The sequence below is a fragment of the Salvelinus namaycush genome, chromosome 2, assembly GCF_016432855.1.
Source record: "Salvelinus namaycush isolate Seneca chromosome 2, SaNama_1.0, whole genome shotgun sequence".
NCBI lineage: Eukaryota > Metazoa > Chordata > Actinopteri > Salmoniformes > Salmonidae > Salvelinus > Salvelinus namaycush.
In genome coordinates, this window is record NC_052308.1 from 36,712,617 (window position 1) to 36,733,180 (window position 20,564).

The 20,564-nt window shown below is 41.6% G+C and overlaps 1 protein-coding gene across 1 annotated transcript; it reads left to right on the forward strand.

The window, feature by feature from the left end:
- The first annotated feature begins 14,590 nt into the window (after positions 1-14,590).
- On the forward strand, positions 14,591-20,564 carry LOC120021439 (phospholipase DDHD2-like). The gene is made up of 15 exons (XM_038965209.1): positions 14,591-14,729; positions 15,054-15,250; positions 15,656-15,745; positions 15,914-16,037; positions 16,308-16,397; positions 16,623-16,764; positions 16,918-17,126; positions 17,453-17,514; positions 17,627-17,755; positions 17,956-18,045; positions 18,385-18,468; positions 18,927-19,082; positions 19,188-19,293; positions 19,518-19,676; positions 20,533-20,564. The coding sequence occupies exons 1-15, from the start codon at positions 14,591-14,593 to the stop codon at positions 20,562-20,564; spliced, it is 1,809 nt and encodes a 602-aa protein (XP_038821137.1).

The window sequence follows — 20,564 nt, forward strand, 5'->3', positions numbered from 1 at the left end:
GAGGCTTGCAAGCCGAAGAACACCATCCCAACCATGAAGCACGGGGGTGGCAGCATCATGTTGTGGGGGTGCTTTGCTGCAAGCAGGACTGGTGCACTTCACAAAATATATGGCATCATGAGGCAGGAAAAATTATGTGGATATATTGAAGCAACATCTCAAGACATCAGTCAGGAAGTTAAAGCTTGGTCGCAAATGGGTCTTCCAAATGGACAATGACCCCAAGCATACTTCCAAAGTTGTGGCAAAATGGCTTAAGGACAACAAAGTCAAGGTATTGGAGTGGCCATCACAAAGCCCTGACCTCAAACCTATAGAAAATTTGTGGGCAGAACTGAAAAAGCATGCGCGAGCAAGGAGGCCTACAAACTTGACTCAGTTACACCAGCTCTGTCAGGAGGAATGGCCCAAAATTCACCCAGCTTATTGTGGGAAGCTTGTGGAAGGCTACCTGAAACATTTGACCCAAGTTAAACAATTTAAAGGCAATGCTACCAAATACTAATTGAGTGTATGTAAACTCCTGACCCACTGGGAATGTGATGAAAGAAATAAAAGCTTAAATAAATCATTCTCTCTACTATTATTCTGACATGTCACATTCTTAAAATAAAGTGGTGATCTTAAAACCTTTTCTCAATAGGGGGTGCTGTTTGCACTTTGTAATAATTTCGTTCCAAAATTAAACTGCCTCGTACTCAATTCTTGCTCGTACAATATGCATATTATTATTACTATTGGATAGAAAACACTCTCTAGTTTCTAAAACCGTTTGAATTATATCTGTGAGTAAAACAGAACTCGAGTTGGAGCAATTTTCCTATGAGGATGTGAGAATGCTGAATTCTGCAAGCTGTTCTGAGGTCGGTTTATTAATTTGCCTGTCTTCTATTGGTTGAGATGCACTGCATACGCCTTCCCCTGGATGTCAGCGAATAGTGAGAATTGAAATGGTGTCGCTAGGCAGATCTGAGAGCTTATAAATGGGCTGGCAACGTGGGGTCCTTCCTTTCTTATCTTCGCCATGACGCAAAAAGGACCTCTGGATGTCGTTCTAGAAAGCTCCCGTTATAGCCCTTAGATATATCCGGCTCTGTTTTTATTCGATATAGGTGTTAAAGACATCATAATGTTGTTATTTTAAACCGAGTTGTATCAGTTTATATCAGTATATTGCGATTTTCGGATATTTATTAGTGCTGCGTTATAGTGAGTTGGACACGTCTTTGCCACATGGCTAATGTTTACTGCTAATTCCAACGTTGAAGACTACATTCTACAACCGAGCAACGATTCTTTTGGACAAAGGACAACTTGCCCAAGATTCTGATGGAAGCTCATCAAAAAGTAAGAACTATTTATGATGTTAATTCGTTGTTCTGTTGAAAAATGTTAAACTACTATTCCGCCATTAATTTCGGTGCGGTCTCGCTTTAACGCACGCTGTATGTCGTAGTAACGTTAATTTTAAAAATCTAACACAGCGATTGCATTAAGAACTAATGTATCTTTCATTTGCTGTCCAACCTGTATTTTTTTGTCAAGTTTAGGATTAGTTACTGATTAGATTAGGTGCCTCTCCCAAGATTTCTCCCGACATATTGTTGGCAGCTTGGCTACTTTTCTCATTGTATAACCACGATTTGTGCCGCTAAATATGCACATTTTCGAACAAACTCTATATGTATTGTGTAATATGATGTTATAGGACTGTCATCTGAAGAAGTTTGAGAAGGTTAGTGAAAAAATTAATATCTTTTGCTGGTTTATTCGTTATCGCTATTGTTGGCCTGAATCAATGCTGTTGTGTGGTTGGCTATTGTAGTAAGCTAATATAATGCTATATTGTGTTTTCGCTGTAAAACACTTAAAAAATCTGAAATATTGGCTGGATTCACAAGATCTTTGTCTTTCATTTGCTGTACGCTGTGTATTTTTCAGAAATGTTTTATGATGAGTATTTAGGTAATACACGATGGTCTCTGTAGTTATTCTAGTTGCTTTGGTGAGAGTTGTGATGGTGGCTGCAATGGTAAACTATGATTTATACCTGAAATATGCACATTTTTCTAACAAAACATATGCTATACAATAAATATGTTATCAGACTGTCATCTGATGAAGTTGTTTCTTGGTTAGTGGCTATTTATATCTTTATTTGGTCGAAATTGTGATAGCTACCTATGCAGGGAAAAAATGGTGGAGTAAAAAAAGTTGTGTCTTTTGCTATCGTGGTTAGCTAATAGATTTACATATTGTGTCTTCCCTGTAAAACATTTTAAAAATCAGAAATGATGGCTGGATTCACAAGATGTGTATCTTTCATCTGGTGTCTTGGACTTGTGATTTAATGATATTTAGATGCTAGTATTTACTTGTGACGCTATGCTAGGCTATGCTAGTCAGCTTTTTTACTGATGGGGGTGCTCCCGGATCCGGGATTGTGATGAAGTAGAAGTTAACTGACCTAGACAGGGAATTTTTACTTGGATAAAATGTCAGGAATTGTGAAAAACTGAGTTTAAATGTATTTGGCTAAGGTGTATGTAAACTTCCGACTTGAACTGTAGATATATTCACACATAAATATATGGCTGTGGATATGTATTACTACACTATATGTCAATGACCAAAAATAGGGATTATTTTTCTAAGACCACCATCTAAGAAATGTGTTCTCCAGACAAAGATCCACAATTTACTAAGCCAATTCAGTGCAAATCTATTTTTGAGAAGATGTCATTATGTTGATGTCTGAGATTGCTAATTGGATCAGTTGAGTAACAGCATCAAGATGCTTCCTTTAAGACAGTAAAGTAGGACATAGGTTTGTTGACTGAAATGGCACTTTTAATATTGCAATTAAACGTCTTCCATTTTACTGGAGGCATGTAGGCTTCTTATCAATCAGAAAACTGAAGATTGTTCCATTTCTGACTGTAATTCACTTGAGGTAGAAAATCACAAGTTAAAACTTTCTGGAAGTCTATACTTGAGTTCCTGAGGTATTGAGTTAAATGGAACAAGCACCTTTTGCCTCATAGGCTGAAAATTACATTTAAAAACTAAACACCAAAAATAAAGAATATATAAAAACTGTTTGACAAAAGGTCTGTTTTTGAGCCCTTGGGGAAGCAGACATTGAGTTGGTGGCTTTCCATAGTTGTACTAACAGGTGAGAAAAAATTACATTTGACTTCTGACTAACTTCAAATAAATTATACACATCTCCACCTAAAGGGCAATTGGACAAGTGGTTCTCCCCGAATTAAAAGCATTGCCAATTTATCAACTAAACTTTTGAGCCCCACATGTTTTTGGCAATTTACAAGCTTGGAATTGAATTGCAGAAAGGTTAATAAAATAAATGGGTTGTTTTTATAGTGACTTATTGATATTTTTCACGTATTTTTCTATATATAATTTTTTTTTAATAAATGTTTTTTATATCATTGCATCATGATTTTAAAAACTATATTTTTTAAGGTATTTATCTACATGGTACACAGCATATCATGTTACCCCTTTAAATAAAGCAAACCCAAAATATAAAACCCATTTTGATTCACACTGCAGGTTTAGCCAATACGCAGACCTGGCGTACATAGTGACCTGGCAACGTAGTAGCAGCTAGCAGGCTAACGAAAATGTCCCAGAGGAGTGAACATTATACTCCCCTGTATGAGGGATATTCTAATAACATCAAGCTTACCATTAACAATGTGTTCGCCAACCAATAACAGGAACGTCCCATAATTTTGTCTTAATAAAACTGTAGTAAGATTGACGCCCCTTAGACTAAGCTTAGAGTATAGGCCAGTGGACTGCACAAAGCAGAGGCATCTATTTCCATATCATACATTCAACAAATTTACAGGATACCATTTAGCTAGCATAAATGATGAGACTGATGATTCTATTAAACATGATATTATACAAAAGATGTGCTGCCGTTACAGTGCAATGTTTACCGTAGTTCAAATCACAGAACATTATGTTCTGTTCCAGAGTAAAAACAATACTGATATATGACACAGATCTTACAACTGTAAACACTTGAGCAATATCCCGCCAGATGGAGTGCAGCAAATTAACAGTTCAGACGATGAAGGAAGCAATACATTTAAAGTGACCCTCTCACTTCTTCTCCATTGTCGTTTCTTGGGATTAGACTTGTCCTTTTGGATGACAAGTAGTAAGCTATGTCCGCCTCCAACTGTGTAGCTCTCTCATCCTTTCCTTGGTTTACTTGACTAAAAAGTGTGCCACGATGGCTTCCCTAAACCAGAAGTGAAAGGGGGTTGGGATTGCAGCTTCCTTCAGCAGTCTATGCTGGCAGCCATCTTAGCAGCCAACTCAGCACCTTTTGCCTGAAAATGGAGGATAGATAATATGAGCAAAATCGCAAAGAGCTAAGCTAAGACAAGTATGTTCTATTCAAGAACCAATAGGTTGACTAGATATTGTTAATGAAAATTATCAGTGAGAACAGCAGAAAATCTAAACTTGAAATGTGATGGTATATAACAAATCATTACTTCCAAAAAGAGTAGCTAACATATTGATGCCGCTTTGTGAAATACAACAGATAAGGGTGGACTCTAACCAAAGGGCCATTACAAAGCCCACTGAATGTCCCTTGAACTTGCCTACTTTCTGCTCCTGTATCACTTTCTTTCCAAAAGCGTTGTACACAAAACCATGGAATGAAACATCTCCCACTCAAACGTACATGTATTAACTGAGCTTCTGGTGACGCCATCTTCAATTCCACAATCCTGGCTTTATCCAAAACTCTCCCCACCTGGAAAAAGAAGGGATTCTAAGAATAAGGAAACGTGGGGGGGTGTCAGTGTGTCTGTATGCTTGCACTTTTTGATTTGGGATTTAATTTCCTAATTTGGGAATCAGAAAACGTTACTGCCGCGCAACAAACATTGGCTAGGAAGTTCTCTTGGTGTTTTTCTTAGAGAAGAAGCATCCACATCAACAGAAACAATCAATCCCCATCAATAAAGACAGAAATGGACTGAATGGAAGGGACCCCGTTGACCGTGCAATTTAGAAGTGCGTCCAGTGTGTACCTTCCTGTCCATGATAATGGGGGCAGAGTCCACCAGGACTTCTAGTGACGCAGACATGGGCTTGTCTTTGACAGGGGCTTCAATCTCTGCGGGAGAGGGGGCGGTGACTTGCTGCAGGGAAGAACAAGAAAAGAGGGGATCAATTCAATGTTGAATTTAGCCTTCTGTTGCTCGGTCTATTGGTTAGATTAGGGCATTGGGCAGTGGATGATGCCAAAATACTGTTGCGCCTGGTAATGTAGCCATTACATAATTATAGCTCAGCCCAATAGAACACTTTGCCATTGGTCTTATTGTGGCAGGTTACTTAGCAATGGTCTACTCTGAGGCATTCTTATCTAGGAAGGTTGTTGAGAGCAATTACAGAAGAAATAAAATCTCTAGTTTTGCCTTGTCAGCAACATGACTTGCCATTTCTCCTCAGGTGAAACATTCTCTCCAAGGAGTCACATGTTTCAGGGCACAGTGTGCCTAAAATAACCATTATAAAACCTTCCAGTACTATTTCCTCCCTTTAGTACACTAATGTCAATCCCAGTTTGTCAGACAAAAGGAGTGGTCAAGAAAACATTCACAGAAGATGCTTTCTGAAATTGAAAACTACGTTTATATTGAGGCACCTGCAACATACGAATCGTGTCAGCTTTTTTAACACATAAGACCACTATGAATTCAAGAAAAGTTGTTGCTGCTGTCTTTAATGGATGATGCCATCACCCTTTCTTTTTTGGCCCTGACCTAAGCGGTTGTATTGATCATAACCCTTGCTTTAGTTGCCAACTTCAGCCCCTTACCTCCAGTTTGACGATGTGGAGGATGACAGGGGACTTGGGTGTGAGGTCGGTATGGTACATGGCACGGGACAGCAACAGGAGATGGAGGAACATTCTCCTTCAGGTGAAGAGCCAACCACTGACAGAAGAGAGACAGAAGTTACTTCAATTGCTAGAGCATGGTTGTCCCTGGTTGAGGCATGCATTGCCTGTTTAATGTGGTTGTTGTCATCTATGTCATTGAAGATGACAATGAATAACCCATCAGACCAACCCCTGCAAACTCCTTGAATGGCCAACTCCTTGAAGTTTGCAGTTGTGTAAAATAAGTAAATAAAATTACACACACACAAACACATGTTGAGTGTGTGTGTGTGTATATTATATATATATAGCTGAAACCCTATTTGTATACCCTTTATTACTGTATTTATACTTATGAAATTGTTTTTCAACAATATATATGTTTTTAAATAGCTGGAGGGAGTCTTTAACTGGGAATGAAACTTGAGACAGGTTGACCCAGCAGCATTCCTTTCACATACTAACAGGCAGCTATATGTGGGTGAGGGGCAGTTTAGGTTGGAGAGTTAGAGGACGACGACGTACCTGTTGCAGTTGCTGCATGAGTTGCTCGGTCGTCAGCCCCGATGACCTCATTCCCTGGCTACGACACGCCACCTGCAGCTCTGACACACTCATGGGTGCAATGCGTTCTGTGGCAATCATCTAGAGAGATATTACAGAACCGTACTCTGAAAAAGAACAACGACACCTAACACCCTTGTGTGATCCGGCAGAGACACATGGCCTAGTTATACAGTTTCATAAGATCAGTTAAAAAAATACAGTTACACAAATGGCTCTGATTTGCACTGTAAAAACAAATCCATGTACTGACAAATAGCCAGGTGTTTGTCATTAATCTTAACAGTCACTCAATTTACAAGGTTGTCACATGGGGGCAATTCCATGCCAGCACGGCCCTAAACTATATTGGTATCTCAAAAGTACCCTTTTAGATTTTGTTCATTTTTTAGACAGATAATTTTAAAACAATATACTCTACAAGTACATCACATTTCCAGAGTGAGCTCACTGCTACTTTTAAAGTTATGATACATTTTATGAGCACCACCAACACAGTGAACGAGAAAATCCATTCAAAGGGAACTTCCTCTACTTGCTGAATGTGCAATCATACAGCAGGGATGTGATTGGTTAATAACCTATAATGTCAATTTCTATGTATAACATTCAGAATTTCTTCAAGTAGCAGAACCCACTCTGAAAACTTGATGTGCTGGATGAAGAGTATATTGTCCCAAATAATTACTTTATTTTTTGCTAAATTAAAAAGGGTACTTATGAGATATGAATAAATTAATGTGAATTATTAAATTTTTTCAGAATATAGACATACTACATATTTTAAAGCATACTATAAGGAGTTTCATGACACCCAGATGGTGTCTATACCATGTACGGTTCACGGATCATAGGGTCTTACAAGAGGCATGTATAGGTCTAAAAAGGGCCACTTTCATCACGATACAAATGTGGAAAGAATGTTAAACACGCTTCCTCCCAATTACGTTTCTATGTGAGAATTGCCAGAACAAATCTGCGATACAAAAAAATATATTTCGGGCCATACCGGCGCAAACGCCCATAGGTGACATACCGGTAGTTGCTCAGCAACTTTCGACTGCAAATTGGCAACAGTTGCATGGCTGCAGTGATAGGGCTAATAACACATCAGCAGGCAACAGGCTGACAGCCAGAGAATCACTCCACTCAATTCTCTAACCTTTCCTTGGGTATCAATGCAGAGGTGTGCATAGAAGGTACCTGTGGATTAAGTTGCCTTCCCCTTCTGCGCTCTCTCCTCGTGAGTTGTTGGCCGTGTAGTAACTTCCACACCATTCTCCCTGCGATGTTCGTGTCAATCCCAAGCAACCGAAATCCATGATAGTAGTGCTTTAGTTCGTCCACTACTCTCTGCCCAATTGATTTAGGCGCTACCACTCAGTCTGGGGAGTTGTTTGGAGTAGGGGCAGCATGCGAGGATGTGGCAGTGGGGACTGGGACTCTATTCTCTGCTGGGGACGGGGGAGTTTCAGCTGTAGAGGCCTTTACTTCCTTGAGCCTAGCGCAGGACTCATGAAGAATGCAAACTGGAACGCAGCCATGGCGCCGCCGGTAGTTTGCGGTACATCCTTGTAAAATTGGCCTGGGAGCGTGTGATTGTAGGGCAGTGTAGTTAGAGACATTTGATAGGTAGCGAATGCATGCCGTGGATGGGAGAGTGGCGCAGTTGGGCCTTTTGGACAATAAATAGGATCCCTAACAAAAACATGTCAATTGTTAGTCCAATATTGTCAGATTGGCATTGTAAATGCAAATGTATCCAAATATACTAATGAATATATTGGAATACAACATAAAAATAAATTGAACATGCATAACCGATAAGAAGTAGACAACCAAAACAGGGCTCTACGTTGACTTAAAAATATATATATATTAAAAAAATAAATAAACAAGGAGCACGTGTGCACCTATGATAAAAAATGTAGGCACTCAAAGCAATTTAGGATCACAATGACAAATAGAAATAAAAGTTTAAATCCTTCATTTTTCTAGGTGCACTGGTGCTCCTAAATAAAAATTCCAGGTGCATACAAGTAAAAAGGTAGCACTGTAGAGCCCTGCAAAATATAAAAGCATTTCATAACATACATTGTATAACGTTTCCTGTTATAGCTAACATAATACAAAACAAAATATAGAGTAATACATATCCACAGCCATTGTGGGGATGAGGTTGTTGGGTATGCTATTTACAGATTGGCTGTGTACAGGTACAGAGATCGGTAAGCTACTCTGACAGCTGATGGTTAAAGTTAGAGAGGGAGATGTAAGACTCCAGCTTCAGAGATTTCTGCAATTCGGTCCAGTCATTGGCAGCAGAGAACTGGAAGGAAAGGTGGCCAAAGTAAGTGTTGGCTTTGGGGATGACCAGTGCAATATACCTGCTGGAACGCATGCTACGGGTCGGTGTTGCTTGTTGTGACAAGGTAGGGGGGGGGGGGGGGGGGACTTGGTAAAAGACCAAGTCGATATTATGGAAAGAATAAGCAAAGAGAAATGACAGTCCATCATTACTTTAAGACATGAAGGTCAGTCAATCCGTTTTTTTTTATTTTATTTGAAGTGCAGTCGCAAAAACCATCAAGCACTATGATGAAACTTGTTCTCATGAGGACCGCCACAGGAAAGGAAGACCCAGAGTTACCTCTGCTGCAGAGGATAAGTTCATTAGAGTTACCAGCCTCAAAAATCGACAATTAAGTGCAGCCCAAATAAATGCTTCACAGATTTAAAGACTGTGTGAATCAGGCATTCATGGTCAAATTGCTGCAAATAAACCACTACTGAAGAACACCAATAAGAAGAAGAGACTTGCTTGGGCCAAGAGACACGAGCAATGGACATTAGACCGGTGGAAATCTGTCCTTTGGTCTGATGAGTCCAAATTTGAGATTTTTTGTTCCAACAAATCGTGGAAATTCTAATCAATAATGAGGAGAGACAAGGTCAATCACCAATCAGGATATTACTTTATGCAAACCTGATTAATAAGGAAAGCAATTCACGCCACACACACAAATTAATGATGTGAGTGCTCTGCAATAACGATGCCTGGTCGACACAACACTCTTGACTGTTGGGTTGAGAGCCCCGACACAAAGAATACAAAGATATTTTATATGGCAAAGACACCCCCCCTTAGTCTACATGACAAACAGATGTGTGGAATGGGTCACAAGGTGAGACTTGATATATGAGAAAGGAGTATCCCCCAGCCAGATAGCATTTGCTATGAAGACTGTTCTTATTGTACAGAGTTTGGACCCTAAGACGAGGCTCTTATCTCGTCCATGGTACCTCACAGTACAGAAACACCAACTCATTCTATGGCATCAATCAATTGTCAGCAACAGATACCCCTATCTCAAAAGCTCCTCCTAAGTTCACACAGACACAATAGAGTTCTAAGAACCCCATTCTGTTGCATAAAACCACCATTTGATGCAATAACAGTATTTTAACATAATCTTGTAATTTCACCACCATTAACCGCAGTGTCTTTCTGAGACGCATAATAGGTGAACAGATGATCTCTGCATGTGTGGTTCCCACCATGAAGCATGGAGGTGGTGGTATGGTGTGAGGGTGCTTTGCTGGTGACAGTGTCAGTGATTTATTTACAATTCAAGGCACACTTAACCAGCATGGCTACCAAAGCATTCTGCAGCGATATGCCATCCCATCTGGTTTGCGCTTAGTGGGACTATCATTTGTTTTTCAACAGGACAATGACCCAAAACACACCTCCAGGCTGTGTAAGGGCTATTTGACCAAAAAGGAGAGTGATGGAGTGCTGCATCAGTTGACCTGGCCTCCACAATCACCCGACCTTAACCCAATTGGTTTGGGATGAGTTGGACCGCAGAGTGGAGGAAAAACACCTTCAAGACTGTTGGAAAAGCATTCCAGGTGACTACCTTATGAAGCTGGTTGAGAGAATGCCAAGAGTGTGCAAAGCTGTCATCAAGGCAAAGGGTGGCTACTTTGATGAATCTAAAATATATTTTGATGTGTTTAACACTTGTTTGGTTACTACATGATTCCATGTGTTATTTCATAGATTTGATGTCTTCAATATTATTCTACAATGTAGAAAATAGTAAAATACATATATGGCTGTAGTAACATACATATATATACATATATGGCTCTAGTCTGCACATAGCCACTATCTTTTATCTCATCTCACCTTGATCTAGTCACATCAATCAGCACCTGAGATCCAAACACTACCATGACTTGATAAGGTCGTGTAGTTACCGGAAATAGCTATATAATGTTTTTTTTAAACAACAAAGAAAACTGGTTAGATAGTAGCCTAGGTAGATGATTATGCAGAACTAGCGCCCATGCACTATGCACTATTGATGTGCATTCTCGGTAATACACTCGTGTACACCATGGACCGGCTAGTACATAAAGCATCCTCCATTCAGGCTGCAAATGCATCATTTTCCACATTAACTAGCTCGTAAGGCGAGAAGCCCTAGAGGATCTTGCGCCCATGCACTATCAGCTGCCTAGGCTAGTTAGATAGGCATACCTACCCTGCCGACGCTCGTCGGATGTGGCAGGGCTTGCAAACTATTACAGACTACAAAGGGAAGCACAGCCGCGAGCTGCCCAGTGACACGAGCGTACCAGACGAGCTAAATCACTTCTATGCTCGCTTCGAGGCAAGCAACACTGAGGCATGCATGAGAGCATCAGCTGTTCCGGACGACTGTGTGATCATGCTCTCCGTACTCGACGTGAGTAAGACGTTTAAACAGGTCAACATACACAAGGCTGCGGGGCCAGACGGATTACCAGGACGTGTGCTTCGGGCATGTGCTGACCAACTGGCAGGTGTCTTCACTGACATTTTCAACATGTCCCTGATTGAGTCTGTAATACCAACATGCTTCAAGCAGACCACCATAGTCCCTGTGCCCAAGAACACAAAGGCAACCTGCCTAAATGACTATAGACCCGTAGCACTCACGTCTATAGCCATGAAGTGCTTTGAAAGGCTGTTAATGGCTCACATCAACACCATTATCTCAGAAACCCTAGACCCACTCCAATTTGCATACCGCCCAAACAGATCCACAGATGGTGCAATCTCTATTGCACTCCACACTGCCCTTTCCCACCTGGACAAAAGGAACACCTATGTGAGAATGCTATTCATTGACTACAGCTCAGCGTTCAACACCATAGTACCCTCAAAGCTCCTCACTAAGCTAAGGAACCTGGGACTAAACACCTCCCTCTGCAACTGGATCCTGGACTTCCTGACGGGTCGCCCCCAGGTGGTGAGGGTAGGTAGCAACACATCTGCCACACTGATCCTCAACACTGGAGCTCCCCAGGGGTGTGTGCTCAGTCCCCTCCTGTACTCCCTGTTCACCCACGACTGCATGGCCAGGCACGAGTCCAACACCATCATTAAGTTTGCAGACGACACAACAGTGGTAGGCCTGATCACCGACAACGACGAGACAGCCTATAGGGAGGAGGTCAGAGACCTGGCCGGGTGGTGCCAGAATAACAACCTATCCCTCAACGTAACCAAGACTAAGGAGATGATTGTGGACTACAGGAAAAGGAGCACCGAGCACGTCCCCATTCTCATCGACGGGGCTGTAGTGGAGCAGGTTGAGAGCTTCAAATTCCTTGGGGTCCACATCAACAACAAACTAGAATGGTCCAAACACACCAAGACAGTCGTGAAGAGGGCACGACAAAGCCTATTCCCCCTCAGGAAACTAAAAAGATTTGGCATGGGTCCTGAGAACCTCAAAAGGTTCTACAGCTGCAACATCGAGAGCATCCTGACCGGTTGCATCACTGCCTGGTACGGCAATTTCTCGGCCTCTACCGCAAGGCACTTCAGAGGGTAGTGCGTTCGGCCCAGTACATCACTGGGGCAAAGCTGCCTGCCATCCAGGACCTCTACACCAGGCGGTGTCAGAGGAAGGCCCTAAAAATGGTCAAAGACCCCATGTTACAGCGTTTGTTTACAGAAGACGAGGCGACCACCTGTGCTAATTAACTACCTAATTAGCACAGGTGGTCGCCTCGTCTTCTGTAAACAAGCGCTGTAACATGATGATATGGCTGTGTGGGAACACTAACCCTATCAAGGTGTGTATCCATTTATTTCTGGCTGATATGAAAGAAAAGGTCCTTATGCTTCCAAAACCGTACAGCAAGCGACGCGTGTTAATGTTCAGACTGAGTATCGGGGTTCTTAACAGAACTCCCCTGTACAGAATACGTTACGTCTTCTTCCAATTGCTCTTATGTGTAATGTTATGGAACTGAGAGTCATGATCAAGGGTAGAGTTCACATAGTAAATTTGGGACACTAATTAGTATGATATTACGTTTCGTATGTATTAATTAGGAATTACAATCCGTACAATATGTTACGAATAGCAATTCGTACAATGTTATTGATGCAGCGTTGGTTGAAGAGACCAGACAACTCCGGTGTCGGCTTTTCAGGATGTTAAAAGAAAAGCACAAACATAAACATTCCCTTACACATGTCCATGGGGCTATCAGTAAGTAGATATGAGTTTTTCATGTAAAAGCAAACTTATCTTAGTTCTTCAAAATGTCAATAATTTGTGAAATTGTTTATTGCCTTAAGTTGTCTATAGGAGGGGAGAGACTGTAAGTCACAAAGAATTTATGGTCTCACCCCTAACCCTCAACCACAAGTAGCCCACTCTCCTTACTCAATCTGTGCTGTCTATTGCAAGAGGTAAAGACAGGGTTGCATTTCTAGGCTGTCATGCTAAATAATATCAATGTTTCTGATCTGGTGATTCCATGTCTATGCACAGTATGTTACACAGGTGGAACATTGTCCTATGTAAGAGATGATTAATGGAATACAGAATCCACTGACACCTTGTCTTAAATAATCAGGACCATTCAGTTGGCAAGCACCTTTTACACATTACTCCATACATACAACATGCGTGTTGTACATCTGGTTTAGATTTTACTACCGTGTAGATGTGGACTGACTGAAGTTAAAGTGTCAAAGACTGACATTATTGCTTATCTTTATGTGTTAAAGCAATAGTCATGTAAAACTGCATGTGTTTCCATTCCCCACTCTAAGCTTGGAACCAAATTAGCAAATTATTATTAATGAGTTAAAACACAATTGTTAGAGAGATTTGGGTACTTTCTCTCTTCTGTGATTATAGCCTACAGGCCTACTGTTGTGTTGCTATTTCCCCACACCTCTTCGTCGTGATTGGAATTGACCTTTGATCCCACTCCGAGTCACTAAACCAGTGAAGTCATTCAGAACATATGAGTGTTGAGACAAGCTTGCAAAGTGTAAAGTCAATCATAGGAAAGTCCCCCCCTGTTGGAAACCTTAACACACCTTGCTGTTTTTGTTCTTGCCTTCAACAGTATCTAAATACTTTTGGATGTGGATATATTCCAAGGACGCCGATTTGCAACTTTCAACAGAGAGGTCCACTCAGCAGGAACCGCCATATTTGATGGAGTCCCATACTATAACATTAGCTGTACATTGAAGGTATGTAGCTATTTCTGATGCCTGCTCTACTTTTAAAGAATGTGAGTTTAAATAGTATGAGAGGAATTCACAATATTCACTCCTAGCAAACATTCCCAGTATGTTATGAGATGGTATGTTTTTACTCAGCACCGTCTATCCACGGATAGGACAGAAACATGTGCTTGCTGTGTTTCTTGTATTTCAAGGATACAAAATATCCAATTGTCAGCTCTTAGCTAGCATCTAAAACAATGATATCTTCCCTGAAACTTAGCATCAGATGAATGTGTAAATATTAGAATGCTGTTTGTGCCTCCCAGGTGGTCTGTTAAAGCGGCCTGGGTGATCAACCTGAGCCTCTCAAACTACCCCTCCATCCTCATACAGTAGCCAGACAGTAGGTGAGCTTTTCTCTTTATCTCTTTCTGTATTCTTTAAATGTAAAAGCAGACTACACATTTAAATGTTCCCTATAGAGAAAATCTAAGAATTCTGTTCTGTTCTATTCACTTCCACTCTTTCCTAGCTTCTCTGATCTAGCTGCCATGAACGGTGTGATAGAAGGTGTATATGAGCCAGTGCAGCACCATTGGTTCCACTGCGAGCAGCAGGTGGACTGTAAAGACTCCTGGTTCCCTTTCAGCAGAGAGGACTCATCAAGGCTGGAAGAGGCACACAAACATGGCATGAGACAATTCATCATACTTTTACAAATAATACAAATTGTTCTTGTATTGTTGCCCCTTTGTACTATAGCACCATATTATGTGCTATGTATTACCCTGAAACAAGAATATAGTTACACTGAAATGAAGGACTATCTAGGCAAGTAATGTTTTCATTGTGATTAACTATAACTTGTAACCATACTATGTAATTACAACTTTTGCTGTAATGTGGAGTGTTATGGTTTTGACATGGGATGTAATGACGTGATCCCTGATGATAATAGCAATGATAAAGATGGCTATAACCATATCATCATAATTGTGGGTTTGCTCCTAACAGGGGAGACCCGCGGGGAGGAGGAGATGGTGGTAGCCACAGAGGGTAGGCGGTTCGATGTGAGGCTGAAGGAGAGGCGGCGCTACGCGGTGTACTGGGAGCAGCCCCCCTCGGAGGTGAGGCGGTGCTCCTGGTTCCACAAAGGAGACAAGGATATCTCCTACACCCCTTACCCAGAGCACACCAGCCTCGTCCTGGAGGTAGGACACAGTCTGAAACGACAACGTGTTCCCTATATAGTATACAGGGCCCTGGTCAATAGAAGTGCACTATATAGGTGCCATATCGGATGCACACAAAATGCAAATCATTACAAAGTGATACAATATCTACCTTGATAACTTGGTGTTTATCTTCGTACCATAGTTTTGCGGGGCCAGTATTTATTTATTTCTACCGTCTGAAAGGGGTATACTGCGGATTGGTAATGACCTTTTTAATCTGTCAATCAAACCTTGGTAATATTGTCAGTAACATATACAGTATGACTGACCGGGTTTGAACCTTGGTCAACCACATAACCCAAGACTTGTGTTACCTCCCGGAGCTAATGCCCGGAGTGCAGGAGACCAGGGTCCGTTACATTTGCATCACTTTATTCACAGGAGGCTTACATGATATCAGTGACGCTGAATGACTGGACGAGGAAGTTAGAATTCCCCACTGGAGAAACGGTGGTGTTGCACAGCCGTATGGTATGACCCCCTCTCCCATCCATAACTGACATGGACAGAAGCACAGTATATCTTAGTGACACTATCTTACTGTTACTAGTACCTGCATGGTTTGTCTGTAGAGATGCAAATATTGGACTGTAAAATAAAATGCAACAAAGTTTCTATTCCTTGCTCTGTCTCCGTTAGCTTATGACACAGCAACAGACAATCCCCTCTAGGTACTGGATAAGCTTCCCCTCTGACTCTGAGCAAAGTCGACCCAGGACCGTAAAAAGGGGGCTGGAGGGTATTTCAATAGAGATACCTGAAGGTAAGCCCGCAAATGTATAGGCCTCCATCTTCACAATGGGCTTTGATTTCTACACCTCTGTGTGAGGTTCTCACACCTGTACTGTACTTCTATTTGTGTCTCATGCAAACATTACTGGGAATTGGCCTGAACAATGGATATTGCATTGTTTACAGAGAACTCAAGTTGTGGAGCATCCAATGCATTGGACCATGTGCACGTTGGTATTTACATGATACCAAATTACAATTCCTTACACAGTAGACCCAATTTGTGTTGTTGGTCATTCAGGAGAGCCTTACCAAGTGGACCACCTTGTCTTCATGGTACATGGCATTGGACCGGCCTGTGACATCCAGCTGCGTGGGGTCGTTCAATGTGGTGTGTCTATAACCTTTGACCCCTACCTCTAAAACTTTACCTGCACTCTGCTTTTTCCCTTTTTCACAATTCCTTTTTTGCTCACAAACATTCCCATACATTGATTAATGCAGACTTGATAGGTTAAGATGACCATATTACTTGAAACAAAAGGCCTACCAGTTAACTGTATCAACATGCAAAAGCATATCACAAACATACTAAAGCACTCTCTACCGACTGTAGTGAATGATTTCCGCGATGCTTCACTCAGCCTGCTGAGCAGTCACTTCAAGCAGAGCCAAGATGGCGCCCACATGGGCCGTGTGGAGTTCCTGCCAGTCAACTGGCACCGGGTGCTGCATGGGGACGCCACTGGAGTGGACGAGTAAGGCCTTGGACTGTTCCATCATTTGGCTTTGAGTGCTGTTTTTGTGTTGGTTGTTGTTTAAATCGTCTGTTTACTGGGTTTTGTGGTTTTTCACACAAAAGAATGGCACGCACACAAACACAAACTTTCTTACCTTCCTCCTACCAACAGGGATATCCAGAGGATCACCCTGCCCAGCATCAGTCGTCTGCGTCAGTTCAGCAACGGCACGGTGCTGGACCTGTTCTTCTACAACAGCCCCACCTACTGCCAGACCATCATAGACACCGTGGCCTCAGAGATCAACCGCCTCCACCACGTATTCCTTCAGCGCCACCCACAATTCACTGGTGCAGTGTCACTGACTGGACACAGTCTGGGTCAGTACCTCATAGACCTCTCCTAACTTTTTCTTCTGACTTTATTAGGAAGAACTGCACTCTTAGAAAAAAAGTTTCCAAAAGGGTTCTTCAGCTGTCCCCATAGGGGAACCCTTTTTGGTTACCAGGTAGAACTCTTATGGGATATGTGTAGAACCCTCTGTGTAAAGGGTTCTACCTGGAACCAAAAAGGGTTCTTCAAAAGGTTATCCTATGGGGAGAGCTGAAGAACCCTTTTTGGTTCCAGATAGTACCTTTTTGTCTAGGAGTGTAGTATTAATAACCATTATAGTAATTCATATTCTTTATTAATATGACTTTTCTAGGTTCTCTGATCCTCTTTGACCTTCTGACAAATCAAGAAATACATAACACAGATGAAAAGATAGTAAGTAGTAGGCAACTGATAAAATGTACAGCTACATTTTGGCCATGGCCACAACCACCAGCATATTTATTCTGATTAGCTCAATGTTGATCCTATATTTCTTCTGCTTCAGAGTAGCGTCAGCAGCCCAAGTGAAGCAACCTCCATTAACTTTGAGAGCTTTGAGGAAACACTTAGGAATTTCGGATTGGGCAAGTTTTTCCAAATGCTTACAAAGGAGCAGATGGACTTAGAATCACTGGTAAGCCTGCGTGTGTGTGTGTGTGTGTGTGTGTGTGTGTGTGTGTGTGTGTGTGTGTGTGTGTGTGTGTGTGTGTGTGTGTGTGTGTGTGTGTGTGTGTGTGTGTGTGTGTGTGTGTGTGTGTGTGTGTGTGTGTGTGTGTGTGTGTGTGTGTGTCTTTGACTTTCTAACTGTGTGTGTGTCCTCTGTCTATTGACTAGGCTCTCTGTTCGGAGACGGACTTGAAGGACTTGGGAATACCCTTGGGGCCTCGCAAGAAGATCATGTGCTTGTTGAAGAGATGGAGAGAGGTATGAAATCCTATCCACTTCCAAATGGATCCATTCATTGTCAAACATAGCCATCATGTGAAATGTTCACCTAGTTTTAAAAATCAAGCTTCTTTGATCTGACATTCCAGTCTATTGGATCCATTGTGCGTAGCTTCCTGTCCGTCTTAACCCTGACAATATTCCATCCTAACTGTTTGTAAATGGGCTGAATGCTGGAACCAGCAGTCTGATGAAGTTATATTGTTTAGATTGTTATTGGAGCTATCTAATCTATCCATCTATCCTTCGGCCCAGAAGCAGGAATCCAGGACAGGAACGTCCCAGCCAGTTCCTGGCGTTCCAGGTGTGTATTCCCAGGTCCAAGAACAACCAATGCTCCTTTCAGACGCCCCCTCCACCAGCCCAGTGGATTACAAGTACTTTGACATTGGCATTGGCCAGGTAAACAAACAACAACAGTGACTGCATACTGTAACATGTACACATGCACATACAGTAGAGCGAGAGAGAGCAATGCCATGGTGCACATATCTGCACATATGTGAAGTAGTACACAATTTTCGGGGACCGCTTATGGCTCGTGAGCACAACTTTCAGAACTACTGGTTAAAAAGTATACATTGTTTTGTGTACAAAATTCAGTGAACAGATGATTTAAACAACAAACAACACAAAAACAGCACTCAAAGCCAAATTATGGATTAAAGAGAATATATTTAATAGAATGTCTGGATGCAGTTAACATGAGGCCCAACTATTACAACTGAAAATCTAAATTAATTAAATTACATTTTAAAATGTTGGTGAGTTTTGATATCCATGCTTAGTTACAGAAAGTGAAGAAATGTATCAGAATTTATACATGGAGCATACTGAATTAGTATTACCTTCCTGCCCAGGTGTCCATTGTGTACCCTCAGCTGGCCTTCCAGCCGCAGGCCTTCTTTGCCTTGGGTTCTCCTATAGGGATGTTCCTAACGGTGCGCGGCCTGAAGAGGATCGACCCCAAATACAGCCTCCCCACCTGCAAGAGCTTCTACAACATCTTCCATCCAGTATGTTTATCGATCATATGTTAATAAAAATGCTTAGCGGAGCTAAAGTCAATCAAAGTCATGAATATTCATAAGGACCTGACAATGTTTTTTTCCTCCTTGCAGTTTGACCCGGTGGCCTTCAGGATTGAGCCCATGGTGGTGTCTCCAGGGGTGGACCTTCCCCCAATGCTAATCCCACATCACAAGGGCAGGAAGAGGATGCATCTCGGTGAGACCTGAGGCGTGAAGCTTTGATCTGAACATTACAAAGATATGGTAGCCCCATATGTCATGAGCTTTTTGTTAAGACCCTAAGCAAGCATTACTAAAGCTCTGACCTGCATGATCATTTAAAACACTGACCTACATCGTTGCTATGCAATGAGCGTGTGGAAGCTTTCATCCACCTTGTGCTCCCATGCAGTGACTCTGTGTTGACATTGTGTCCCCCAGAGCTGAAAGACAGCTTGATGCGAGTCAGCTCAGATCTGCTGCTCTCCATCAGTACTCTCCGTGGTGTGTGGCAGACCCTCACCACACTACCTGTCAACACACTTCCCCCAGTGGCCAGTGTAGGAACCACATCTGCACTGCCACCTCAGGAGTCAGAAGGTGAGAGATTGGTCTCATTTATGTATTACTTTTGTTCGCTCATTAATTTATTCACTCATTTATTAGGAACCATGTGCAATGGTTTTCCATACATGCATTACTTTATTCTTCATATTCCCTAAAACAAATTCCACTGTTGTTACTCTAGTAATTACAGCATTACTAAACAGGTAGGCCTTTAAAAGCAACTTAATGTAATATAATGATTTTTCGGTGTAATTTGTCCTTTGTGTGACATGTTTTTTGTATGTACTATGCAACCAAATGTCCCTTTATTTTTATATATTTTTTTATTTACCTTTTATCAATACAGTTTTTTCTCATTGAGATAATATCTCTTTTCCAAGAGAGACCTGGTACAATAGCAGCAGGACGAACAATGTTTCAGACAAAACAACTTACATACACTAACACAACATTAAACAAAACTATAAACACACATACAGCACAACAATTACATATTACGTTAAAAACACGATGGTCTTGACTAAAAACAGCTGTCCTAAAGACAACAGCTGTCCTAAAGACAAAAAGGAGACAATAACATTTGAACTGTGTTAGCGGAATGTTCCATCAATACTCTTTTCCAGGTAGTAGGGCCCAAAACGGTACCGTCTCACCTACAGAGATGAAGAATAGCAGTTTTGGAATGTTGAATGGTGGACGTCGGTTTGATTACGTCCTTCAAGAGAAACCCCTAGAGAGCTTCAATGAGTATCTGTTTGCCATTCAGAGCCATCTCTGCTACTGGTAATAACAACTGAGCTAGTGTTGACTCTGACTCATGCTGTATTGAACTAGCTTACATGTTTTCTTTAGCTTTCTGCATTATCTTATGTTTTCTTGTGTGTTTCAGGGATTCTGAGGATACCGTGTTGCTGCTTTTGA